At 36.7% G+C, this 25292-nt stretch overlaps 1 protein-coding gene across 1 annotated transcript in view; it reads left to right on the plus strand.

Moving 5' to 3' along the window:
* The window catches only part of LRPPRC (leucine rich pentatricopeptide repeat containing), a 118319-nt gene that overhangs the window by 43180 nt on the left and 49847 nt on the right, over nucleotides 1-25292 (plus strand). The window contains exons 15-23 of the mRNA XM_036749480.1: nucleotides 10388-10415; nucleotides 12615-12672; nucleotides 13657-13763; nucleotides 13974-14051; nucleotides 14327-14371; nucleotides 14932-15045; nucleotides 16061-16191; nucleotides 17167-17252; nucleotides 18641-18842. Of these exons, the coding sequence (XP_036605375.1) occupies nucleotides 10388-10415; nucleotides 12615-12672; nucleotides 13657-13763; nucleotides 13974-14051; nucleotides 14327-14371; nucleotides 14932-15045; nucleotides 16061-16191; nucleotides 17167-17252; nucleotides 18641-18842 (849 nt within the window). The remainder of the gene's footprint in view (nucleotides 1-10387; nucleotides 10416-12614; nucleotides 12673-13656; nucleotides 13764-13973; nucleotides 14052-14326; nucleotides 14372-14931; nucleotides 15046-16060; nucleotides 16192-17166; nucleotides 17253-18640; nucleotides 18843-25292) is intronic.

Consider the following 25292-nt stretch of genomic DNA (forward strand, 5'->3'; position numbering starts at 1 on the left):
TTATTTTATTACTTTGAGTAAAATCATTTTTCATTTGGACAGGAATTTTTTTTTAGCCAAGCCGTTGGCATATACCCTAGGCCAATTCTGATTGCCTCATTTTGGTGTAAACATGACTCAGCCAATATCTAATTAGTCATGCACAACTGGAAAGGCCTTGAGTCTGGGTCTAGGGTAGTTTTGTTCAGAGACTGTCTTCAAAGAGTTAGCCATCTAGTGATATTGTGTTGTGACCAGATCAGCTTAGGAAACCATCTGAAGTATGGAGGGGGTTTTGACCTGCCACCATGGACATTTGGGATCCTGTAAATACTGAATTTAGTATGACCTACTGGTTGTGGGCCTTCAAAATTGGATTATGAATGTGTTACTCTCCCAAGTCAGATTGTTTAAGGATATGTGTGCAGTTTTCCTTAAAGGTCTTCAAATGTTTGAGGGTAGGTTTTTTTTAAATCATTATTTATTTCTTTAATATTTTTAGTTTTTAGCATTAATTTTCACAAGAGTTTGAATTACAAATTTTCTCCCCATTTCTACCCTCCGCTCCCCCACTTCAAGATGGCATATATTCTGATTGCCCCTTTCCCCAGTCAGCCCTCCCTTCTGTCACCCCACTCCCCCCCATTCCCTTTTCCCTCACTTTCCTGTAGGACAACATAGATGTCTATGCCCCATTGCCTGTATATCTTATTTCCTAGATGCATGCAAAACTTTCTTTTTTGAAGATCTTTTAAAACTTTGAGTTCCAAATTCTCTCCCCTCTTCCTTCCCCACCTACTGTCCCTAAGAAGGCAATCAATTCAACATAGGCCACATGTGTATCATTATGCAAAACCCTTCCACAATACTCATGTTGTGAAAGACTAATTATATTTTGCTCCTTCCTGTGCTATCTCCCTTTGTTCAATTTTCTCTCTTGACCCTGTCACTTTTAAAAAGTGTTTGCTTTTGATTACCTCCTCCCCCATATGCCCTCCCTTCTATCGTGCCCCCTTTTTTATCTCCTTTTAATTTTTAAATTATCTCTCCTGGATCTGTTTTCCAGGTCAGTGGTTTTTCCAATGAGATTATTCACATTGTCTTCCTTTTTTCATTCCTTTGGTTTTGTTTTATAATATCTTGATATCTCATAAAGTCACTAGCTGCAATCTAATTTTTTTTTAATTTAAATTTATTTATTTGACATATTTAGTTTTCAGCATTAATTTTCACAATAGTTTGAATTACAAATTTTCTCCCCATTTCTACCCTCCCCCCCCACTCCAAGATGGCGTATATTCTGGTTGCCCTGTTCCCCAGTCAGCCCTCCCCTCTATCACCCCCCTCCCCTCTCATCTCCTTTTCCCTTCCTTTCTTGTAGGGCAAGATAAATTTCTACGCCCCATTGCCTGTGTATCTTATTTTTTAATTGCATGCAAAAACTTTTTTTTGTTTGTTTTTGAACATCTGATTTTAAAACTTTGAGTTCCAAATTCTCTCCCCTCTTCCCTTCCCACCCACCCTCCCTAAGAAGTTGAGCAATTCAACCTAGGCCACATGTGTATCATTATGTATAACCCTTCCATAATACTCATGTTGTGAAAGACTAACTACATTTTGCTCCTTCCCAACCCATCCCGCTTTATTGAATTTTCTCCCTCAACCCTGTCCCCTTTCCAAAGTGTTTGTTTCTGATTACCTTCACCCCCATCTGCCCTCCCCTCCATCATCCCCCCCCTTTTATTTTTTTTTCTTCCTCCCTCTTCTTTCCTGTGGGGTAAGATACACAACTGAGTATGTATGGTATTCCCTCCTCAGGCCAAATCTGATGAGAGCAAGGTTCACTCATTCCCCCCTCACCTGCCCTCTCCCCTCCTCCCACAGAACTGCTTCCTCTTGCCACCTTTATGTGAGATAATCCACCCCATTCTATCTCTCCCTATCTCCCTCTCTCAGTATGATGCTCTCTCATCCCTTAATTTCATTTTATTTCTTTTAGATATCTTCCCTTCATCTTCAACTCACCCTGTGTCACACATATATATACACATAGATGTATACATACATACACATTCACTTATATATACACATAAACATACATATATATATATATATGCATATTCCCTTCAGCTACCCTAATACTGAGGTCTCATGAATCATCCATGTCCTCTTTCCATGTAGGAATGTAAACAAAACAGTTCAACTTTAGTAAGTCCCTTGCAATTTCTGTTTCTTGATTACCTTTTCATGCTTCTCTTGATTCTTATGTTTGAAAGTCAAATTTTCTATTCAGTTCTGGTCTTTTCACTGAGAAAGCTTGAAAGTCCTCTATTTTATTGAAAATCCATATTTTGCCTTGGAACATGATACTCAGTTTTGCTGGGTAGGTGATTCGAGGTTTTAATCCTAGCTCCATTGACCTCCGGAATATCGCATTCCAAGCCCTTCGATCTCTTAATGTAGAAGCTGCCAGATCCTGGGTTATTCTGATTGGGTTTCCACAATACTCAAATTGTTTCTTTCTGGCTGCTTGCAGTATTTTCTCCTTGATCTGGGAGCTCTGGAATTTGGCGACAATATTCCTAGGAGATTTCTTTTTTGGATCTATTTGAGGAGGCGATCGATGGATTCTTTCAATTTCTATTTTGCCCCGTGGCTCTAGAATATCAGGGCAGTTCTCCTTCATAATTTCTTGAAAGATGATATCTAGGCTCTTTTTTTGATCATGGCTTTCAGGTAGTCCAATTATTTTTAAATTATCTCTCCTGGATCTATTTTCCAGGTCAGTGGTTTTTCCAAGGAGATATTTCACATTATCTTCCATTTTTTCATTCCTTTGGTTCTGTTTTATAATATCCTGGTTTCTCATAAAGTCACTAGCTTCCACTTGCTCCAATCTAATTTTTAAAGTAGTATTTTCTTCAGTGGTCTTTTGGACCTCCTTTTCCATTTGGCTAATTCTGCCTTTCAAGGCATTCTTCTCCTCATTGGCTTTTTGGAGCTCTTTTGCCATTTGAGTTAATCTGTTTTTTAAGGTGTTGTTTTCTTCAGTGTATTTTTCAGTATTTTTTTGGGTCTCCTTTAGCAAGTCATTGACCTGTTTTTCATGGTTTTCTCGCATCCTTCTCATTTCTCTTCCCAATTTTTCCTCTACTTCTCTAACTTGCTTTTCCAAATCCTTTTTGAGCTCTTCCATGGCCTGGGACCAGTTCATGTTTTTCTTGGAGGTTTCTGTTGTAGGCTCTTTGACTTTATTAATTTCTTCTGTCTGTATGTTTTGGTCTTCTTTGTCAGCAAAGAAAGAATGCAGAGTCTGAGACTGAATCTGGGCGCGTTTTCGCTGCCTGGCCATAATCCCAGCCAACTAACTTGACCTTTAAGTTTTTCAGTGGGGTATGACTGCTTGTAGACTACAGAGTTCTATGTTCCATGTTTGGGGAGGAGGTGCCAGCTCTGCCGCACCAGCACTGCTCCTTCCCCAAGGACCCCCAACCCGAACTGGGCTCAGATCTTCGGCAGGCTGTGCACCCCTGCTCTGATCCGCCACTTAATTCCTCCCACCAGGTGGGCCTGGAGCCGGAAGCAGCAGCAGCCGTAGCTGCCCCACCTCCGCTGCCCCCAGGGCTGGAAGCCGAACCGCGAACTCCTTCCACTCCCCTTCCACTCCCGCAGCTTTTCCCACTAACCTTCTCAGCAGTCTTTGGTGTTTGTGGGTTGAGAAGTCTCGTAACTGCTGCAGCTCACTGAATCAGGGCCCTAGGGCCCCCTCCGCCCAGCTTCTGGTCTGGATGGTCCAAGTCGCTCAGGCTGGGCTCTGCTCCACTCCGTTCCCAGCTCCCAGCTCCGTGCGGGATAGACCTCACCCAGAGACCATCCAGGCTGTCCTGGGCTGGAGCCCTGCTTCCCTCTGCTGTTCTGTGGGTTCTGCCGTTCTAGAATTGGTTCAGAGCCATTTTTTATAGGTTTTTGGAGGGGCTCGGCAGGGAGCTCAGGCTGGTCCCTGCTTTCCAGCCGCCATCTTGGCTCCGCCCCCCTGCAATCTAATTTTTAAGGTAGTATTTTCTTCAGTGGTATTTTGGATCTCCTTTTCCATTTGGCTAATTGTGCCTTTCAAGGCATTCTTCTCCTCATTGGTTTTTTGGAGCTCTCTTGCCATTTGAGTTAGTCTATTTTTTAAGGTGTTGTTTTCTTCAGTATTTTTGGGGGTCTCCTTTAGCAAGTTATTGACTTGTTTTTCATGGTTTTCTTGCATCATTCTCATTTCTCTTCCCAATTTTTCCTGTACTTCTCTAACTTGCTTTTCCAAATCCTTTTTGAGCTCTTCCATGGCCTGAGACCAGTTCATGTGTTTTTTGGAGGCTTTTGATGTTTCTTTGCCTTTGTTGACTTCTGGCTGCATGTTTTGGTCTTTTTTGTCACCAAAGAAAGAGTCTGAATCTGAGTCCATTTTTGCTGCCTGGCCATATTCCCAGCTAACTACTTGACCCTTGAGTTTTTCGTCGGAGTATGACTGCTTGTAGAGTGAAGAGTACTTTGTCCTAAGCTTGAGGGCCTGCGCTGTTGTTTTCAGAGCTATTTCTACACAGCAAGTTCTGCCACACCAGTGCTTCTCTTCCCCCAATAACTGCCAACCTGGACCTGACTCAGATCTTAAGCAGCCTCTGCACTCCTGCTCTGATCCACCACTTAATTGCTCCCACCAGGTGGGCCTGGGGCCAGAAGCAACTGCAGCTGTAGTTCTGTAGCTGCACCACCTCCACTATCCCCCGGGTGGTGGCCTAACAGTGAACTCCTTTCACTCTGTCCCCCATAGCTTTTCCCACTAACCTTCTGTGTTATCTTTGGTGTTTGTGAGTTGAGAAGTCTGGTAACTGCCACAGGTCACTGATTCAGAGCACTAGGGCCTGTTCCTCCAGGCTGCTGATCTGGCTGGTCCGTGCGTGGCTCACACTGGGCTTTCCTCCACTCCACTCCCAGCTCCCAGCGCTGTGCAATAGATCTTACCCAGTGACCATCCAGGCTGTCCTGGGCTGGAGCCCTGCTTCCCTCTGCTATTTCATGGGTTCTGCAGTTCTAGAATTTGTTTAGAGCCATTTTTATGGGTGTTTGGAGTGTCCTGGGGAGAGCCCTAGGCAAGTTCCTGCTTTCTAGCTGCCATCTTGGCTCTGCGCGCCACTCGCCCCCCCCCCCCCCCCCCCCGCCCAAGCAGAGGGTAGTTTTACTGTCCTTTAGTATTACTGGTGTCACTTATGTGGGGATATGAAATAAAACTTTGCTGAATGTAGTTGTTTTTATTCAGACTTTTTCTGAAAGAGGATGTTCTTAGTGGTATAGAGTAGGGAACAAAAAATGTGATGCCATTCTCTTTAGGTTAAATTCACACATTGACATGTCTGTTAATTGTTCCTTTTTATAATTTTAAAATTTTATCAATCATAATAACTACTAAGAAATGATAAAACATTAAAAGTTGAGGGGTGAGGAGGCACACACAAAATCCTTTGCAGTTAATATATTAGAACCAGAATGAATTATGAGATTTATTCTCTCCTTTTCCATCCCTTTCTAAAGTTGGCTTTGATTTATTTTTTTTGTATGAAGTTTTTAATGTGTTCTGATACTCTCTCTGTTTAACTTGGGATAGTTTTTTCCATATTTATCTTTGAATAACACCCATAATATTCCTCTATATTATTATACTGAACTTTATTCAACAATCCATTCTACTGTTACCGAGTATAGAGTTCCCGTGCCTTGGGCTCACAACCTAGGCGATGTCCTGGACTCCTCACTATCGCTCCCTACCTCTTCCGTCACTCCCCACCCCCATCCCCACCCAAGCTGTTACCAAGGCCTGTCCATTTCACCTTTGCAATCTCTGAATATGCCCCCTTCCCTCCTCTGACACTGCCACCACTCTGGTACAAAGGCCTTCATCACCTCACAAATAGACTATTGGCAACAGCCTGCTGATGAATCTGCTGATGAGTCTCAGGTCTCTGTCCATCCTCCAGTCAGCCCTAAAGTGTGGATCTGATCGTATCACCCACCTACCTACTCAGTTAACCTATCATCTCCACAATCAAATACAAAATGTGCCATTTGGCATTCAAAGCCCTTGTTCATAGCCTCTCCTTCCTCCTACCTTTCCAGTCTTCTTACGCCTTGCTCCCAGACTCATACTCGGATCCAGTGACCTACTGGTTGTTCCAGGAACAAGAATTAGAATCTCGGCTTTGTCATTTTCTCTGGCTGTCTCCCATGTCTAGAACTCTCTGAACACTTTTCCATCCTCTGCTCCACCTCCTGACTTCCCTGTCCCAATTAAAATAGTATCTTTTACTGGAAGCTTTTCCTAACCCCTCTTAATTCTAATACCTCATTTCTGTTAATTATTTCCTATTTATCCTGGATGTAGCCAATCTGTACATATTTGTTTACATATTGTTTTCCCTATTGTATTGTAACCTCCTTGAGGGCAAGGATTGTCTCTTGCCTCTCTTTAATATCCTCAGCATTGAAATCAGTGCCTGGCACATAGAAGGGTGCTTAATTAGGTGTTGATTCATTGCTTTATAGAAATTTACTTCTTCCCCCCCAAACTACAAATAAAGTAGTTGTGAGTATTTTTACATGCAAAAAAATATTTTTTTAATATTTTAAAGAAAAAAATCCTAGCAATGGGATCCTTGGGGCAAAGGAGACACTCAGTTTTGTGACTTTGTTTAGTCTATGTTGCCATGAGAGGCAGCCCAGATGGTACAGTGGATAGAACTGACTTTATAGCCAGCAAGGATGTGGATTCACGTCTTTTCTCTGAAGTATCCTGACTGTGTGATCATAGGCAAGACATTTAACTTCTTAGTATTCTAAGCAGCTCTTTAAGACTGTGAGTTAGGGAGGGTTTCAGCCTTTTTGTAGAGGGCATCTCCTAATCTCAATGCCAGTGATATACGTCCTGCCACTATATTGCCATATCCAAAAATTTACATCCTGTTAGATCCCATAAACTCTGTTAGAGGGCTGTTTCCCTATAGCCTTGTTAACAGAGCAAGAGTACTATGGTACTTTGATTATTCTTTTTAATCTTTTCATTGCTTTTTTTTTTTAAGATCAGTTCCTTATAACAAAGGATAAAAATGTAAAAAAATTCAGCCAAACTAATGAGCACAGAGAAAAAGTCTGATATATGCAGTGTTCTATACTCACATTCCCTCATTTTTGCAAAAAAGGCTAGGAGTTACCTTCTTGGCATCTTTTTGGAGCCAAACTTGATTATTACTGTTTCCAAGTATCTGATTTCCCTTGTTTTTTCTATTTACATTGTTTTTTGTTATTGCGAATGTTGTTTTCCTAATTCTCCTTACCTAAACTGCCTCAATTAATATATATTTCTTTCCAAGTTTCTCTGTATCCCATCTTATTCATTGTTTCTTATAGCACAGTAAAAATCCGTGCCATTCATGTTCCACAACTTACTTAGCCTTTCCCCAGTAGATGGACATCAACTTTGTTCCTAATTGTTTGCTCTTATAAAAAGTACTGCTTATAAATCTGGAATATCCCAGGCCTCTTTATCATTGATCGCTACTGTTTTGCAGTGGGATTTCTCAGGCAAAGCCTCAGGATATCTGAATTGCATTCCAGCATGATTAGACCCATTCATAGGTCTACAAATGTTAGTGTGTTAGTGTGCCTACTTCATGCACTGTTATTGTCCATTCTTTGTCATCATTGCCACTTTGCTGATGTGAGACGAAATTTCAGAGTTTTGATTTGTATTTCTCTTGTTAATGATTTGGAACAGTTTGGCAATTTTTGTCTCTTAAAAAAAATCATTGTTATCTTTTCATCCCTTAATTTCAAATGCATCTCTCGTATCTAGTCATCCCTTGTAACAAAGAGTAAGAAAAATAATGAAGGTGGGGAAAATGATGTTAAGCAAATATAAACTATGCAACGTTCCACACCCATATTACCCCACCTCTGCAAAGAAAGGGGAAAAGTGCATTTAATCATTTCTTCTTCAGGCCATGTTCAGTCATTCCTTTCTTCCAGTCCTCTTGTCTTCTCTCCATTCCTTCTTCCATTGTTAGTCATTTTGTATATGACTATCAATAGTTGGCAGTTCTTTGGAGAACTGTTTTTTTCGTATTCCACAAAGCTAAGTGCTTCAGACTGTAATATAAAATAACATTCTAAGCTAAATCCAATCAAAAAAAACATAACCATTCTTTTTAACCTCTGACCTTACTCGGAATCTTTTTAGAAGTAGAGAAAAGGAGCCTCTCTCTGTTTAAAAGTAATATATATTAGATTGCTTATATTCAAACATTTCTCTTCTTGTTTCTCTTTTTTTGTACTCTTTTGCTGAGACATTGAGGCATAAGCCTTAGTAGAGTAGAAAAGGAAGTAATAGGCTTAGTGAAGGTCATTTAAAGTGCTGTGGGACAGTAAGAATTTCTCTCTGGGATGGGCAGACCCTTTAAGGAAGAAGTGATCAGTATTTAAAGCTTTCCAATGATGAGAATGTTATGTTTTGCCCTAAAGCTTCACCAAAAAGTATCTCCTAGTTTTTATGATTCTAAGGTGCCAACTTCGATTTTTCTGGGAACAAAATATTCTCCCCATCAATATCTCAAATTGTCCTCATTGAGTGATTCTTTTGGGCATGATAAGCATTGCCTTCTGTATTTGCATAGAGATGTCAATAATGTTGCTAATACTTTATAGGCACTTGATAGAGTAGGAGAACCAATTCAAGTCTTTTGTATATGAGAATTCACTTCAATATTACCTCAAGATAAAAACACAGCTTATGGCTTATGCTACCTGTACTTTTGCAGTCATGTCCTGTACCACTAATAAAGCATAGTGTATGTCCTGATGAGCCCTATATAATGCAAGAAAAGGGGGTGCAAAAATTTTTTTGTACTTTCATTTTAAAGTATTTGGAAAAATTTCTACTTACTGTTTAATCATTAAGGAAATCAAGATTGTCATCTGTTTTCTAAGAAAATGATGGCCTTAATAGGGAAAAAATTAGTTCTTTATTGTTTCTTATAGTCAAATAGATAATGTACATCTCCAAATGCCAGGCATTGTGTTGAATGCTGGGAATGCAAAGACAGAAGTGAAATAGCCCCTGTCCTCAAGAAGGTTGTTTTCTGTAGAGGGAGACATTTATACAGATAAGTGTATGCAAACTAAATAAAAAATAATTTTGGAGAAAGGTCTCAGCCTTTAAGAAAGTTATGAATGGTTTCTAGAATGGACTAATTTGGTGGCGGAGGTTGCGGGGAAGAGATAAAGTAGTCAGAGGAAAAAGAAATAGCTGTGGTATAAATCAGCTTTAAATACTATGTCGAGGTTCACACCATTAAATAATAATCATGATTCATTGTGAAATATAGGATTCCAGGTACAGAGAAGAGTGCACAGTATCACTACATATACTGGTAGTGAGGGTTTTGGGTTTTGGTTTTGGTTTTTTAATGCTTTTAGTAAATAGTTAATATAGAACAAGTTTTCAAAATGAGAAAACCTTCACAACTGGATTCTTGTGTGAAGCAAATGTCTTTGTTAAGAGTAGGAGTCAACCAGCAATATGGCTTTTTTTTTTCCACTGGCCATTCAGTATGCTTAGAGTGATCCTTCCCTCTGAAACCACCTCCCCTTTAGGCTTTGATGTACGTAGGTGTTTGCATGTTTGTTTCCTCCTTAGAATGTGAGCTTGAAGGCAGAGACTTTGTCTTTGCCTTTCTTTGGATCCCCAGGGCTTAGCACAGAGCCTGGCACATAGTAGGAATTTACTAAATGCTTGGTGACTGACTGAATGTGCTTTTAATAGACACATGGTAAATTCTCATAAAAATCTCTTTGACACTTCGCATTTTTTAAAATTTGCAAAGGAACAAATAACCCTGCCCTTTAAGTGAATATTATCTATGTATCTGTCTAGATTTTTTTTGTAACTTTGTAGTGAATACATATTTAATTCCACTTGGATTTTTATCTGAATCATATTAATAAGAATAATTTTATTTTTTACAATTTAAAAAATTGATAATTGGGGGAGTTTAATTATTAGTCACAGAGCTTAGATGTTCAGGGGAATTGTTTTAAAGGTGGCCCTATTTTGCCAATAGTTTCTTAGTTAGCTATGCTTGTCAAATCCTGTTTCAGTATTTCCAGGGGATTTTCTCAATTCTTTTGTCCTGGAATTTTGGCTGAGATTTAAAATCTTTGTTTTTTAGAGTTATTTGTTGTAATAAGCCTTTATCTGTACTGTGTTCATTACCTTGAGTGACTTCTTTTATGTTTTTAGTATTGCATTCTATGTTCAGAAAGAAAATTGATTTATTCACTTGTTATTTGATAATTCATTATCCTCTGCTGCCCTCTTCAGGTCTGATGATATCAATCTTTGGAGTAAGGTAAGTCCTCATTTTTCTGTAAGCTTTCATACACTCTCTAGAAGATAGCATTACATGTGTATTTTATAAATTTTTAAATTCTGAATTATGAAGTAGGTAGTTTTGAACACAAATTGGATCATCAAGGAAATCCTCCCTTTGGTTGCCCACAATAGGGGACTTTCTTCTTCCAAGTGAGACTATCTAATATAATAATATGAACAGTAGCTGTGACAGCATTTAAGTGTGGAAATAACAACAACTTATTGACTAGACCTGTGTGGTTTCATTGACATAGGGAACTCCCACAGATTAAAAACTCCCTCTGCCAATGCAGGCCATCACCCTCTCCACGATTCAATAGTCTCAAAGAGTTGCCTAAAACCACAGCAGAGTGAATGACTTGCCCAAGGTCACAAGGGCATCATAGGCAGAACCTGGAGATTGGTCTTCAGCTTTCAACCCATCTCAAATTAGTACAGTTGTACATTGTTTGGTTCAGGGATAGCGCGAGTATGGCTCTAGTACCTCAAAGTTCTAAGTGTTAAAGTGGCCTGGCTTATACAAATCACATGACTGCACTTACACATCCGTAATCTTCTTTGGCAGTCCATAGTACAGTCACTTCTCTCCTAGGATCAAAAATTACTTCTGAATTTTAAGGTGGTAAGAATATTCACCTTAGAGACAGAGGCAGAAGTGGTCTGGACTTAGGTCTTTTTATTGCACCTACTCTCTGTGTCATTAGGAGTAAGCCATTCAACATTTCTCAGTCTCAGTTTCCTCATCTAAAATAGCTACGATACTGTACTACTAACACTAGCTATGATGTTTGAAGTACGTCCCTATTCACAGAGTAGTTATGATGAAATGATGCATGTACATGCTACATTAATCGGCAGTAAATGTTATTTAAATGCCATGTTTATCAGCAGTCATCAGTATAGCTTAATGCATAGATATATATGTATATATGTATATATAAACAGAACTATCATATTTAAAGTATGTGATTTCTGTAGTATGATGTGCTTAGACATGGTATGTGATTTCTTTCATTGATAGTTTTAAAAGATACCGGTCAAATATAGCATTATTTAATATAGTTATAATTTAGTTTATTTACTCATATGGTACTGTACTTAATTTTCAATATAGAAATAAAAAATAACAATTCAATATATTGATAAAATACCAGTTATAGGCCACACTTGCACAAGATTTATAGGGATAAAAATGTCCCTTCTCAAATATGACAGTTGCCTATGGTTTTTGTCTTTAGGATTTTTATTGTGTCTACTTTGACATTTTGAAAGTAAATAGAAAGTATTGCAGAGGAGCTCATTATACATGGCATCATGTTTTCTTGAGATAGGCTTATGTATTGGCACACAGCAAAAAAGATGTGTCTTTTAGTCCAAATTAGCAATGAAGGTAAAGCAGTTGGTTTTCTTTATTTCAACACTACTTCAGCATATTCTGTAACATGGATTTTCCTGGACTTTTATGGTTTCTGTTGAAGAGTAAAATATTATTGGTAGAAAAATGTGTTAATAAACATAGCGATATTTACTATCTTTTAAAGCGTTTGTCTTTGTTTTTTACCTATTCTTTGTCCATAAAATCCTGGCATTTTTAGCCCTTTGAAGTGAAATAAATTAAAACTTTTCACATGAATTTTTGATATGCTAAAATGGTGATTTTCATATATGACTCTCCCTCATACATTGTTTTGTTTAATGCTTAACTGTTAAGCAGTATGTTGCAAGTGATTAAAACAAGACATAGTTAATTTAAAACTAATGCTGCAAGTTGATAGATTTCACTTTTTCCCATGTAACTTAATTTTAAATAGAAGGGGTAAAGTCAATATGCTTCAGTTTCACTCTTGTTTTAGAAATCTCAAGTAATTTATAAACACAGACTCATAAGTGCTATAGGTAATTTTTATTTATAATCATGTGAGTGAGGGAGTGATAAGTAAACAAGATGGTTTATATTATTGTTGACTTACCCCTGAAAACATTTTTATTTGCACTTTTTTAAAAGAAAACTTATGACTTATCCGCAGACAATTCCTTGTAATTTTTTTCATCTTAAATTACTGTGATGCAGTATACCTTACTGGAGAGATGCTTTATTTCGAGAATTCAATTTCAGATTGTATTTGCCCTTGTTTGCTTCTCTTGGCTGCAATTCATGATTATTCTCTCTGAACAGATAACAGAACAGTTGTACACGGATGGACGTTACTGCCAGGCACCTCCAGGACCAACTGGTAGTGTTTCAATTTCTATGATTGTAACTTATCCACAAATCCGTTCTTCTGTGTAATGATGGACTGCAGGGATTACAACAGTAAACGCTGAGTGCTTCTTTTTTAAAAGTGAAATTTAAAAAAAAATGTTGTATATAAATCACTATGATAATCGCAACATTTTATGAGCACAATAAATTTTTTTTAAAATTGTGATAAAGTCCTGGCTCAGGCATTAACCAATTTTGTGTCTCCTGACAGGCTTAAATGTTAACATTTTGCTGTTAAATATTTTATTTGTGTCCTCCCTTTTAGAATAATTTATTGAAAAAAGTCCATTATTTTGTATTGAATGCTTTTGTTTTATATAATGTAGTGTAGAAACATTTTTAGCGCAAGTTTACATGGTTGATGTATGTGTTTCCGGAAGCAGGTCTAAAGGTTCAGGTCTTCCTAAAACATTAAAAACTGGTCCTATATGTTTTCTGCTCGAAGGCATAGGAAAATTACTATTCTTAGAAAACACCTTTTTTTAATCATTTTTTTCATTGACAAGCCAGCTTTCCATAGGATTATGGATTTTTTCGTCAAAATTGCTTTATTCCTTACATAACATTTAACAGTTCTTATGATATATTCATCTTCAAAAATTTATATATGCTGCACAGTATTTGTGGCCACTATTTGCAATAGTGGACAAGGAAGGGTGGGAGGCCTTGGGCAGTACCACTTCTGTCACACAGTGGTGGAAAAAATAGATTGAAGTAAGATTCAGTACTGAAAAGCTGTCACTGGGTCTGAAAATAATTAATATTCCTTTCACTCACCAGTTAGATATGTGCTCCCAAACCACATAATCTCTATGCCTCAGTGATCATTGTTGCCATTTCAGAGCCTCTCATCAGGGTGACATCTCACACCAAAATGATTTCTTATAAATTAATCTTGATAACATGACAGTCTCAGTAATTTTAGTGGAATGCTTTCTCTTGTTTTTTTCCACAGAAGCTGTTGGCTATTTTCTTTATAACTTGATTGACAGCATGAGTGACTCAGAGGTACAGGCCAAGGAGGAGCGTTTGAGACAATACTTCCATCAGCTGAAGAAGATGGTACCATTTCATTTTTTGCAACATAATGCCTGTCCTGCCTGACATGTATCTATTAGATTTGAAATTGCTGCTTTTAAGTACAACCAGACCACTTCTCAATGACATGGAAGAGTTAGAGACTTAAATTATGTCTGAGATAATTTCTGTTAGACAAATTTCAGTTTAGTTGTGTTTCAAAACTCATAATTTTTTCTCCACCTCTTGGTACAGAATATAGCAATTCCTGAAAGCATCTACAAAGGGATTCGTAATCGACTGAACAGCCATCATGTTCCTGAATTAATTAAGGTGTGTGTGTGTGTGACATAGTAACTATTTTAAATAAATTTCTGTTACTATAAAAATATTTAAATTTATTTTCAGTGTACCTTCATACAAAATAAACCTTTTAAAATCTGCAAACATCCAAATATTCCCTATGTTTTAGGGATTATTTTGAGCTCCACCTTTAGGATTGTTCAAAAGAAATGGACAATTTGACTCTCAAATCTTATTTTAAATAATTACAACGCAAACCTACTTTATATAGTTTCTAATTCCATGGTAATAAATCTGGATTTTAGGATGTGGCCATGTTGGTGGACAGACAGACTTCAGGCTCTTCAAAAGTAAGTCTTACATATTTTTCATGTAATGATAACCGCATTTAATGTACAGCTCCAGAAAACATTTATATTGCCCACGTATTCTAGCAGCAAATTTCTTCTCTTCCTCTCTATGCCCCACCTTCCCTCCCACCCAAGTATTATTTTGGAATAATAGCGGGGAAGAGGGGAAAAGAGAGATTAAATCACTTGGAAGAATGTATGACAAGATAGCAAGATTCTCTTGTCTCCATTTTCCAACAGGTAGAAAAAATCTTTCTTTTTCACAAAAAAAAAATTTGTAAAACAAACATTTTCTCCTTGCAAAAGTATCATTTTAATTCTTACATTTTTTACTTGTTAGACTGTGTCTCAAATTTTCGGTCATGTAGTCTTCCTAAGGCACTGTTGGGAAAATTTTTAAATGGAGGGAAATATGTACATCTGTGTGCGCGTGCATGGGCACAGACACACACACACACAGACACACACACACACACACACAGACACACATGTTCTTTTTTAAAGAATGATTGACATTTCCTTCCAAAGTATAATTTTTCGTAAATTTCTCGTTTACATAGATTTTAATAGAAAACTCATCTGACTTGGAACAGAAACTTGAAAATTTGAAAACTGAAAACCGACCTATAGGGGATGTCCTAAAGCAACTTATACTAACACTGTGCTCAGAAGAGGTAACTTGAACAGTGCAGTCTGTTTTAAAAAACTCAAAGATTTGTTTTCTCTAAGAATATAATTTATTTCTAAGCAATATTAAACATGATATGGTTAATATTGTTTATGATTTCTTTGCATGTTGGTTATAAAACAAATATAAGTACAAAAATAATTAAATGAAAGATTAACTAATTTCTGCTACACCTTGAATGGCATGTTTTGGGGTTGCTGAAGTTTGTTTACGATAATCTGCAAAGTGAATGATAGTAACAGCTGTGATAGGTTTATCATACATGCCAAATGTCCTTTTAAGCCATGGCTCCGGTCTCTTATATCTAGATTGTCAAGCAACTGATACATGCAGTAGTCATTTGCAAGTCAAATATTACTAGGTTGTTAATGCAGGGATTGAAATTCCATTTTCCTGCTGGAGGAAAGCTCTTTCTGAGATAAAGGGGCTCTTGCCGTCATTCGGCGGGCGTCCAGCTGTACTTCTTATTCATTTTAGTGGGTGACTGCAATTTGTGGGATATCACTAGACTTTTGTTGAATTTCTAGTTCAGTATGATTTGGTCATAGAACCGTGGTTCTAAAAAAAGAATCATAACTCTGTTTCACATGATAATCTGGTTTCTTGCCTTGATATGAAGTACAAAAATATTATACGAGGTGGTTTTAAATTAGATTATTTTAGTTTTTGAAAATACATGCAGTTACTGGGCTACAACTGATTAATTTCTTTTTATTTAATTTTAATGTTTTTTTATTTTGTTTTTGCTGTATGAAAGATAAAGATGAGACAACATTTGCTATTTTAGGACATGGTAGTGTATACAATTATTAATCATTTTTTGGTTACAAACGCATAATCCTCATCTGTGTGCTCATGGTGAAATAGCATGTTACATAGAAAGGTAAAGTTGATTAAAGTTTAAGTATAGTTTGTTAAATAAAACCAATTTCTAAACTCAGCAGGCTCAAAAGCAAGCACACTGTTAACTTTGTATTCACTTTTTCTTTTGTTCTTTTTAGAATATGCAGAAAGCTCTTGAAATAAAAACAAAATATGAATCTGACATGGCTGTCGGTGGTTATGCAGCTTTAATAAGTCTGTGCTGTCGACATGATAATGCAGAAGATGCAATGAACCTGAAACAGCAAGTGTAAGTACACTGGCACTGAAACATGTCACTGAGATTTATGCTGATACACAGCCCTGGCTGAAGTTACGCAGGCTGACTGATAACCTTGTCCCGTGGCCTTAGATTCTCTTCTTCTGCAGTGTTTAATGTCATCAAAACTCCAGCATTTCAGACCACATCTTTAAAAAGGCTTTTATTTGTCCATTTTCCCGTTTTAAGTCTTCACTGCTGGTACAACAGCAAGATGGCAGCCAGTGTTGAGTACTCTATCATAAGGCTTGTTGACAGACACTCCCATTTCCAGCTTCCAGGGGAAATCTCATTATGGTGTCAGATGGGAAACTGTAGAAGAGAATTAACAACATCCAGTGGTGTCAGTCAGCTTTTTGATCACCTTGCCTTACGTCTTCGTCCCACCAAAAATTCATTCATTACTTGTGAAAGTATGTCTTCATGCTGGAATATGTAAACGTTGATGCTGCTGTTGCTTCTGTGTGCATATGCGATACTTTTGATCATTCGCTTAGGCAGATCATTAAAAAAGACATTGTAGTCATTAATAGACAGTGTTTATTCATTATTAATTTTGATTTTTTTGTTTAAAAACATTTTATGATTTTTGTTTTACATAGTCATTTCCCTCCAAGTGAGCCCTTATCAAAGAAAAAAATTAAGTCAAACCCACTGATGAGCGTGTTTGCCTGCCCACATGTGAAATGTCTCACACCTATAGTCTTCCACCTGATACCCACATACTTAAAAGCTAGACTTTATGTAATATAAGCGTTTATCAAAATAACTATCAGCATCTCTTTGGGTCATTGATCTTTGTTAGTTTAAAGTCAGAATAAAGTCTAACTTTGTTAACATCTTAGCACCTTGCAAATAGGCAGAATTATCTGTGTTTTTATTTATGTTTGGCTTGAATGTCTTTTACAGCTTTAGAAAAACAAGGAATTCTTGACTATAAAAATATTACCACCCTTTCATTTTTAGAGAACGAATGGATTCATCAGTTACTCTCGACCCGGGCAAGTATGTAGGCCTTGTGAAAGTCTTGGTGAAGCATGGCCGATTCCAAGGTATGCCTACTGCCTTTGACTTATGAAATAGAAATGGACGATGAAAGTATCTTGCCACTGGAATAAAATGTGAATTGATATTAATGGTGTATCATGTCCTGCAAAGTGCTTGAACATTTTGCATACAAATTTGCATGTGAATTCAACCAGAGATGCTTGGACAGTGCAGGCCATTAGTTTTAATGGATTGGCAAGCTTGTCATTTACATTTGCACAGCTCAGTGCCTTTTGCATTTCTGCAGCTAGCTCTTATTAGCATTGCAGCTTGGATCGAATTGGAAGCTCATGACTTAGGGCACAAATGGTATATGTGCCTACACTAATGGCTTTGTTTTTGCTTAAGAAGGTTTGAAGGTGGAACATAAAACCTAGAAACATAACCTTAAAGGAAACTGAATAAGAAGTGGTTTTTATCTTCACTTTGAGAGTTCCCCCATCTGCACCCCCTCGCTTTAACTGAAATATCTTTACTTGAACTAAGTTTGGGGTTTTTTTAATTGAAAATATAGCCCCTCATTTTTTGTGGCCCATTTTTCTTGTCACTGAAGTAAAAATAATTTAATCATACTTGGTATTATTAAAGTCTTGATTTTGTAGTTTCCTTGATTTATATGTGTAAATTGCTACTGTGATCTATTCTTTACTCTATTTCCACAAAAGTCAGTGTGAAATCATGGGAAAGATAGGAAGATTGCCTTTTTTCCCATGGGAGCATTCACAACATTGAAAACTGTTTTTAAAAATTAATCTACTTTTAATACTTGCATATAAAGTGGTCAAAACATTTTGCTTGTATAATAATTGAGAAAAATGTTATAAAAATGTACTTATTCCATATACAAAAATGTTTGTTTCTGCTTTCCTAATGAAGCTTAATGAACCTAATGTTTTAACATTCAGTCTTTTGGAAAGCTTTCATTGGCTCTGCTTGGCTAATTAGTATCGACACAGCAAACAGGCCCTATCGGTATCAGACCATTAGTCTGGCTGTATATACAGTGTAAACACATCTTTATTATCTGGCCTCCTGACAAGCCATCTGCTGAAGAAACAATGGTGTGATTTAGCAGATGTTAGCATTGAACGATAAAAGCATCCATTTAGTAGGATCTTGCAGCTATAGGGCACACTGTACAAGGTTATGTGGTGCAGAGTGGGCACACGGTTTCTATCTATAATTTGTAGTCAAAGTTGCAGCGAAATGATAAAACCATGCTATTGTGGATTTATAATTGTAGTCTCGTTTAGAAATGCAAGTAGTAATTAACTTGAAATCGGCATTATACACCAGAATTTGCATTCCTGCTGGGTTTGAAATGCTGTTTTAATAGCAGTTTGTTTTCCCTACATGAAATTACCTAAGGGTCTTTTGTGTTACTTCATTGTAGATGCTATTAACATTCTAAAGGAGATAAAAGAGAAGGATGTTCTTCTCAAAGACAGAACAGTCTTTTTCCACATCCTAAATGAGGCAGCCCTCCTAGGAGAAGTTGAAACAGTTAAGCAGTTACTTGAAGCCATCATGACCCTGGGGTTAGCAAAACCAAGCGTCAATCTATGTTCCCCTTTGGTTACTCTTCACCTTGAAAAGTAAGTTAATTGAAATTTGGATATGGGTTTTCAAGGATACAGTTGATTATTCGCAGGGTGGGTAGGGTTGTTTATATAAATCATGTTGATATAAAATCATTTTGTATTGTATTTTCTGTGGAATAATAACTTGAATAAAACTACCTTTCAATTCTATTTCCCATATAGGACTCCTAAAGTAAATTACTTATGCCAGTTTTCTTCAAGTATATCCAAAAATTACGTGGTGGAATTGGAGCCAGGAAGCCCTGGGTTCAAATCCTGCCTCTGACAATAATCCTCTTGCCATGGGCAAGTTACTTAACCTTTCTTGGTCTCAGCATTCCCAGAGGTCTTCATCTGCTGCTTTCCCTCCCCCTTTCTGTCTCCCTCTGTCTGTAAAATGGCAATGATATGATCCAAGGTACCTACCTCACAAAGAAGTTCTGCAGCTTACACAAGATAGACAGTGCACGTGAAACATATCATGGCACCATCAAGCACAGCACAAATGTCAGCTTTTTTTTTTTTTTTAAAGCTATGTAGAGTTAGATCTGATGAAGATTAAATTGTTCCTAACCTTACTTCCAGTTTCGGGTTCTCTAAGTGTTGCGATTATTGTAAGAAATAATGTCCTCTGGGCTTTTCATTATAGCATCATAATTGTACTCTTTGGGTAATGAGGTAGAAGCATCTTTTTTTCCTCCACGTGGTATTTTATTGTAATCGTGTATTCCAATACTGCTGTTCTATATAAGTATTTAGGAGTTAGCTTTGAGCCCTGATACTTGCTTTGGGAAGAAAATTAATTTTCTTGATATAATCCAGAAATTATTGAGTTTGAAGATTTTCCTTTGCTACAAGTTAATGACTTCTGTAGACTTGCAGAGCAAATTAATGTTTTGTATATGGTTCATTGCAGAAGAGTTTGATGTGAGCCTTGTAATGGAAGATATTTCTTTAGGAAAGTATTACTTGCACATATCCATTTCCTTTGGTGGTCTACATTTTTATTTTTAGAAGCTGAATTTACTTCCATATTCTATAACTTAATTTAGGGTTTTGTAATCTGTTTACAGTAAATTGATTTCACTGATATTAGTACAGGTGTACATTTTCATGTTTTAAGTTGAATGTCAGAATTTTGGGATTCCTTTCTTTAGCCAGATGGGCAGATTTGGACAGCAGTTCCAAAATAGCCAACTACAACAACATTTGTTTCTTTCTTTATTCAGTGATTAAGTTATGTAAAGCAAATAAACTGACAGACTGCCTCCATTTGGAATGAATATTGAAATGAAAGCATATTTACCAGGGGCATATGTGTTGAGTATTAAGGTTTGTAAAGTAACCTTGACTTGGTTTGCATTGACTAGAAGAAAATTTTCAAATTGAATTGTGGGTGTGTTGGACTCTTGGCCAAAATCATCAGCGTCACAGTCTCCCAGGCTTATATCCTTTTTAAGAATTACTGACACAACTAGCTATTGGGATATTGAGCTTTTTTAGTCACAGCCTTTACTGAAAATGAAAATCCTATAATTAATATGTTTCCTACTAGATTTTTTTTGTTATAAAGCACCCATCTCTGCAAACAGCAACTGGGTTCTGCTTAGGCTTTAGAAAGAATTTAATTAAAATGGGCCCAATGCCCAGAAGTATTAAACATTTCTTCACTACTAGGCAGAAATAAAATAAGGACCAATGAAAGGAGCGAGGCCAGATTAGTTAGAGATATCTTATAAATAGAAGTGCTTTGATTTGAAGCGAGATCTCAGGCTCCTTCCTGAAGAGATCTGCAGATGGGGCTCGTGAACTGAACAGGACTTGGCAAGCCTGAGTGGAAATTCAGAGAGGAAAGGACTGGGGAACACTGAATTTCAAACTCAAATAAAGATAGTTGATAGTGTTTGCTGTTGCATCCCAACCTCCTGATTGGTTTCTGTATGTGGATGCCTCTTTGTTGAATGCTATTAAAATTTGACTTTTCTTATTAGATCTTTGCTCCCTTAAGTCATGTGGGAGCCTAAACAGGTACTATTAAATGCCTTTGTCTTCTTCAGCGCCCCCAGGCCAACAGCAAGTATTCATCCCCTCTTTCTCCCATACGAGTTTTTGCAGTATGAGTTCTGCCATGAGTTCTTAAGAGAAATTTTCAAAGAAAATAGCATTTCCATTAAAATGTCTTACATTTAAATATACAACAAAATGCAGGCCACTTGTTGACCCATATGTATGTATCTTTTAGGAATGAAGACATTTTTATTTAATGGCATAAAATAATAATGAGACACTTAATGGTAATATGTTAGAAAAGGTTGGATTTACATCTTTTAGCTGTTTTCTGGTGTCAAAATCATGTAATAAGACTTTACATTCAATGATTTACATTAATCATTTCATCCTATTTGAAAGCAAAAAGTACACATATATTTTGTTTGATTACATTCCCCAGCAGGGGTGTAAATTCATCTAGGAAATCAGCCCTATCAGAAAAATTATCAGAAAAAACTCGTAACATATTACAGCTCTCCACCTTTTTCATTCAAATCAGAATACCTTTTTGCACTGCCATTGCAAAATAATCTAAGAGAATGTGACTTACAGAGTTTAATTCTGAATAGTCTGAGATATCGAGTTCTTCAGAAGGATATAAGCTTGAAGATTTTTCAGGTCTTAGCTTTTTAAAAAAGTCACTGACAATATTGAATCACAAGGTGAGAGGTTTATACTGTGGTTGTGTTACCTGAATCGTATAAAATTCTTGTGGATATGGATATAAAGCTTCCACCCCCCCCCCATGCTAGTCAGCAGTCCAAGGGGAATCTCAAACATCAGCAGATTTGCGAAACTATAAGGAGGTTTGTAAAAATAAGCTGCTTCTGTAGTCTCTTTTGATAATCTTTTCCTTGAAGGGGAAAACAGCTCAGAGAACAAAACAATTCTGGTCTTTGCTTTCATTTGCTAATAGATTATATTTTAGAAAGCAGATTTGTAAACATTTAACAGCTATGTAACCTTTGTCTAACAGGTTATTTAACCTAGATTTTTTTTTTAAAGCCACTTCATTTTCTGGTTTATTTCCTTCATTTAAATTAGTAAATGATTCAAGGAAAAGACTTTTTATCCATTATATTTTGGTAGATGAGTTGTCTTAAAATATCTTAAAAGTCTTCGTTGACTTTTATTGCCACAACAAAGGAAGTGATAATATGAAAACCATGGTTGTTGGGTACAACTTGTGTATTATTTTTGATTTACCTATTTCATGGTTGGTTGTTCTATTTTGGTCTCTTTGCATTTTTAAAGAGCTGAAACTATTTAACTGAATTATATTAGATCCAAGTGATCAAAGGTGCCTTAATTTGTGCCATTCATTAAGGATTCTTCTGGAATAATTTGGGTTACAATCTGTATATTCATATAAGTACTTCACTTATGTCTCATCCACCGGCTACGTAAGTATGCCATGAATTGATTATTTGAATGTTCAGAGCTCTTGGTTAGTTAAGCGTCAGTGGTTCAAAAGGCTTTTCAAAAAGACAAAGGTATAACAAAATAAGTTTACGGATCACCTTTAAAAATCTTTTGAATGTGTAGTTAATGTTATTTGAAAAAAAAGTTACTTTATTTCTCTCCTTTTTTGTTTTAACTGAATATTTTCTTTATAGAATGCTTGCTTTCTAGTTTAAAATTCTATAAGTGCTGTAAGGAAATTAAGGAGGTTTGGCTCTTTTACTCCATTATTGCAATTAGGAATTTAGCATCATCAGTGCCAAAGGACAAAGTGGTTCATTTGCCCTAGGGGGACAGGACAGTGATAAGATGATTTTTCGTCAAGGATCATTGGGTCGTAATTAAGTTACATTCATGGCTATTGCTTTTTGAAGGATGATTGGTAAATGACAGGCTTCATGTGCTTAGTACGGACAGTGTTCACTAGGGTTTTTTCTGCCTCTGTCAGAAAATCCTGTTGAGCCTGATAATGTAAATGTGGCATTTTATTCTGAACAAAAGAGCAGGGAAATGAGCTATCTTGTCTAATCATTCAGTTGTTTAACACCGACTTCCAGTTTAGACTCAATTGGCTGGAAAGCACTTGACATGTGAAGTTAGTGCTGTTCGGAACGCATGTTTGAGTAAATTTTAAAGTAAGTGACAGCTAAATTGTACCTAGGGAAATTACAAAGCCTTCAACACAGTTAATTTTTTGGGGAGGATTAGTTGTAATTGCAACACCAGTCTCCTTGAAGATTCCTCGTTATAGCTGATGAACAGGAGGGGGAAAAAACATTTAGCTCTTTCAAGAGCTGGTTTTCTTAACCGAATAATTTTTTGTAAAGCTGATTGCCTCTTCCTGAATTGATTTCCTTCCACACTAACATCTGTTTATGATTTATATAGTGGGATTTGTTTTTAAGTGTTATTTATTGTGGGTGGTTTTTTTTTTTTGACTTCTCTCCTCCCCACCCACTCCCTCATCCCCCAAGAGTCCCCTTTTACTTCTCTCTTTCTCTCTCTCTCTCTCTCTCTAGTGGTTTCAGATTTGAGAGCTTTTCAATCAGTAAACCCCTTAGGTAAATTGCCACTTCACTAAAGCTTTATGCATAACGTTGAAGCACTTCATTCCAATTAAAATCAATATTTAGAGTCTTATTTTTATCAAGCATATTCTCTGGGTTGCAAAGTTATTTATTGCAAATAAAGCATTTAGGTTCAAAGGTTCTATGGAAAATAGAAAGAAATGACATAAGATTTAGCAGTTTATGATAATTTGCCATTGGTCCTCACATGTACAGTAGCTCAAGTCCTTGTTAAGCCTCTGTTTGACTTAATCAAGCCTATCTTATAAAGAAATATAAATAGAATAACTTTAGGAATTTGGGGCCTTTTATGGGTCAAGCATAGCTTTCATACTTTCGTCATCATTTGGGTTATTATGGCATACATCAAATTTATTTGTAAATATCTATTTCAGGTAGATAGATAATAATAAAATATACTGGCAACATGCAGTATGTTTTGAAAGAGCTGGCAGATCTAGATATAGAATAAAATGTAATTCGAAAAAAGGCAAACCTTTTCAGTTGTTGATAGTATTGGTTAGCAAACGAAATTCTCTTTTACTATTTTGTTTTAAAGCCTACTTATTCAAATGGTCTGTGAATTTGAGACTTGAGTAATGTTATGATGGAATCTAATGACCAAATTTTCGAATATTTTTTATTTCTTCCACTACTTAGCCCCCAAATCCTGTGGTACTCCTTTGTGCTTAAATTAATATATAGTAGTCATATATTAATTTTTGACATAGTAGATAGTTTGGGGTTTAGACAATTTTAAACTTGATTACAGTGTTGTCCTTTCATAGTCTTCATAGCTGAAAATGAAATTTCACAGTCATTTTAAGGCATAATCCCATCCTAGGGCTGATGTAGTACAAAAGTTTATAACATAAAACACCACACAAGGTACCATACTTTTATTTAGTTTAGAAGAAATAGGGGCTTCATTTGTAGAACAATGGCCTCGGAAGAATTCTAGCTCTGCGACGTAATACTGCATGTCCGTGAGCAAGTGCCCTCACCTTTGCTCCTTTCCTCCTCCCTTCCTTTCCTTTTCTTTCCCATGAAGGAGTTGGTATAGGTGCTCCTTAACATTCTTCCAGGTCTGTATCTATGTTGTTCTTTGTGATCCCTGCAGTCTACATGTCTAGGCTGTACTTCTCTGGTCCTTTTGTAGATTAAGTGGTCTTTTACTTGCATGTTAAAAAAGAAATTATGAAATTTCCCTGTGGGAATAATACTGAAGTACTAACAGACATGAAAACAAATTTTTCCAAAAATAACATTTCCGAAGGTTTAGAATAGGGATTACCCAGCCTTTTTCGTATTACGGATCCTTTATAACAATCTGGTGAAACATGTGGTTTCCTCCAAATAATGCATCTAAGTGCTAAAATAAAATACATATAAGAATACAAAGGAAACTAATCATATTGAAATAAAGATGCAATTTTCCCCCCATCTACGTTCATAGACCTCCTGAAATCTCTCTTGGACTTCAAACTAAGACCCTGTGGTCTAGAGCCAATTGTAGAATACTTATAAAAGGGAAATTTGGTGACTGCAATATTAGTTTGTCTCATATACCTGTTGTTATGCCAGGAGGATTGTTTGAGTTGTAGAGTTCAAAATCAATGAATGCCCAATAGGATTTAAAAGTATGCGTTAAGCCTCAGGGTGTTTTTTTCCCTGAAGTCAGACATGTGGTGAATTGGTCTTAGATTGTGTAAGTACAGATATATATTCCTTTCTCTACCTTTCCTATTGCTGTTCTCATTTGCTGCTGAGTAATAATCATGCTTTATAGCTTGCCCCCTTCATGTGTTAGTTCAGTGACTTTCAGAGATGAGGCCAAAAGTTTTAAATGTGTATCTTTATTTCAATATGATTAGTTTCCTTTGTATTA

Source organism: Trichosurus vulpecula, chromosome 3 (assembly GCF_011100635.1).
Source record: "Trichosurus vulpecula isolate mTriVul1 chromosome 3, mTriVul1.pri, whole genome shotgun sequence".
Classification (NCBI taxonomy): Eukaryota; Metazoa; Chordata; class Mammalia; order Diprotodontia; family Phalangeridae; genus Trichosurus; species Trichosurus vulpecula.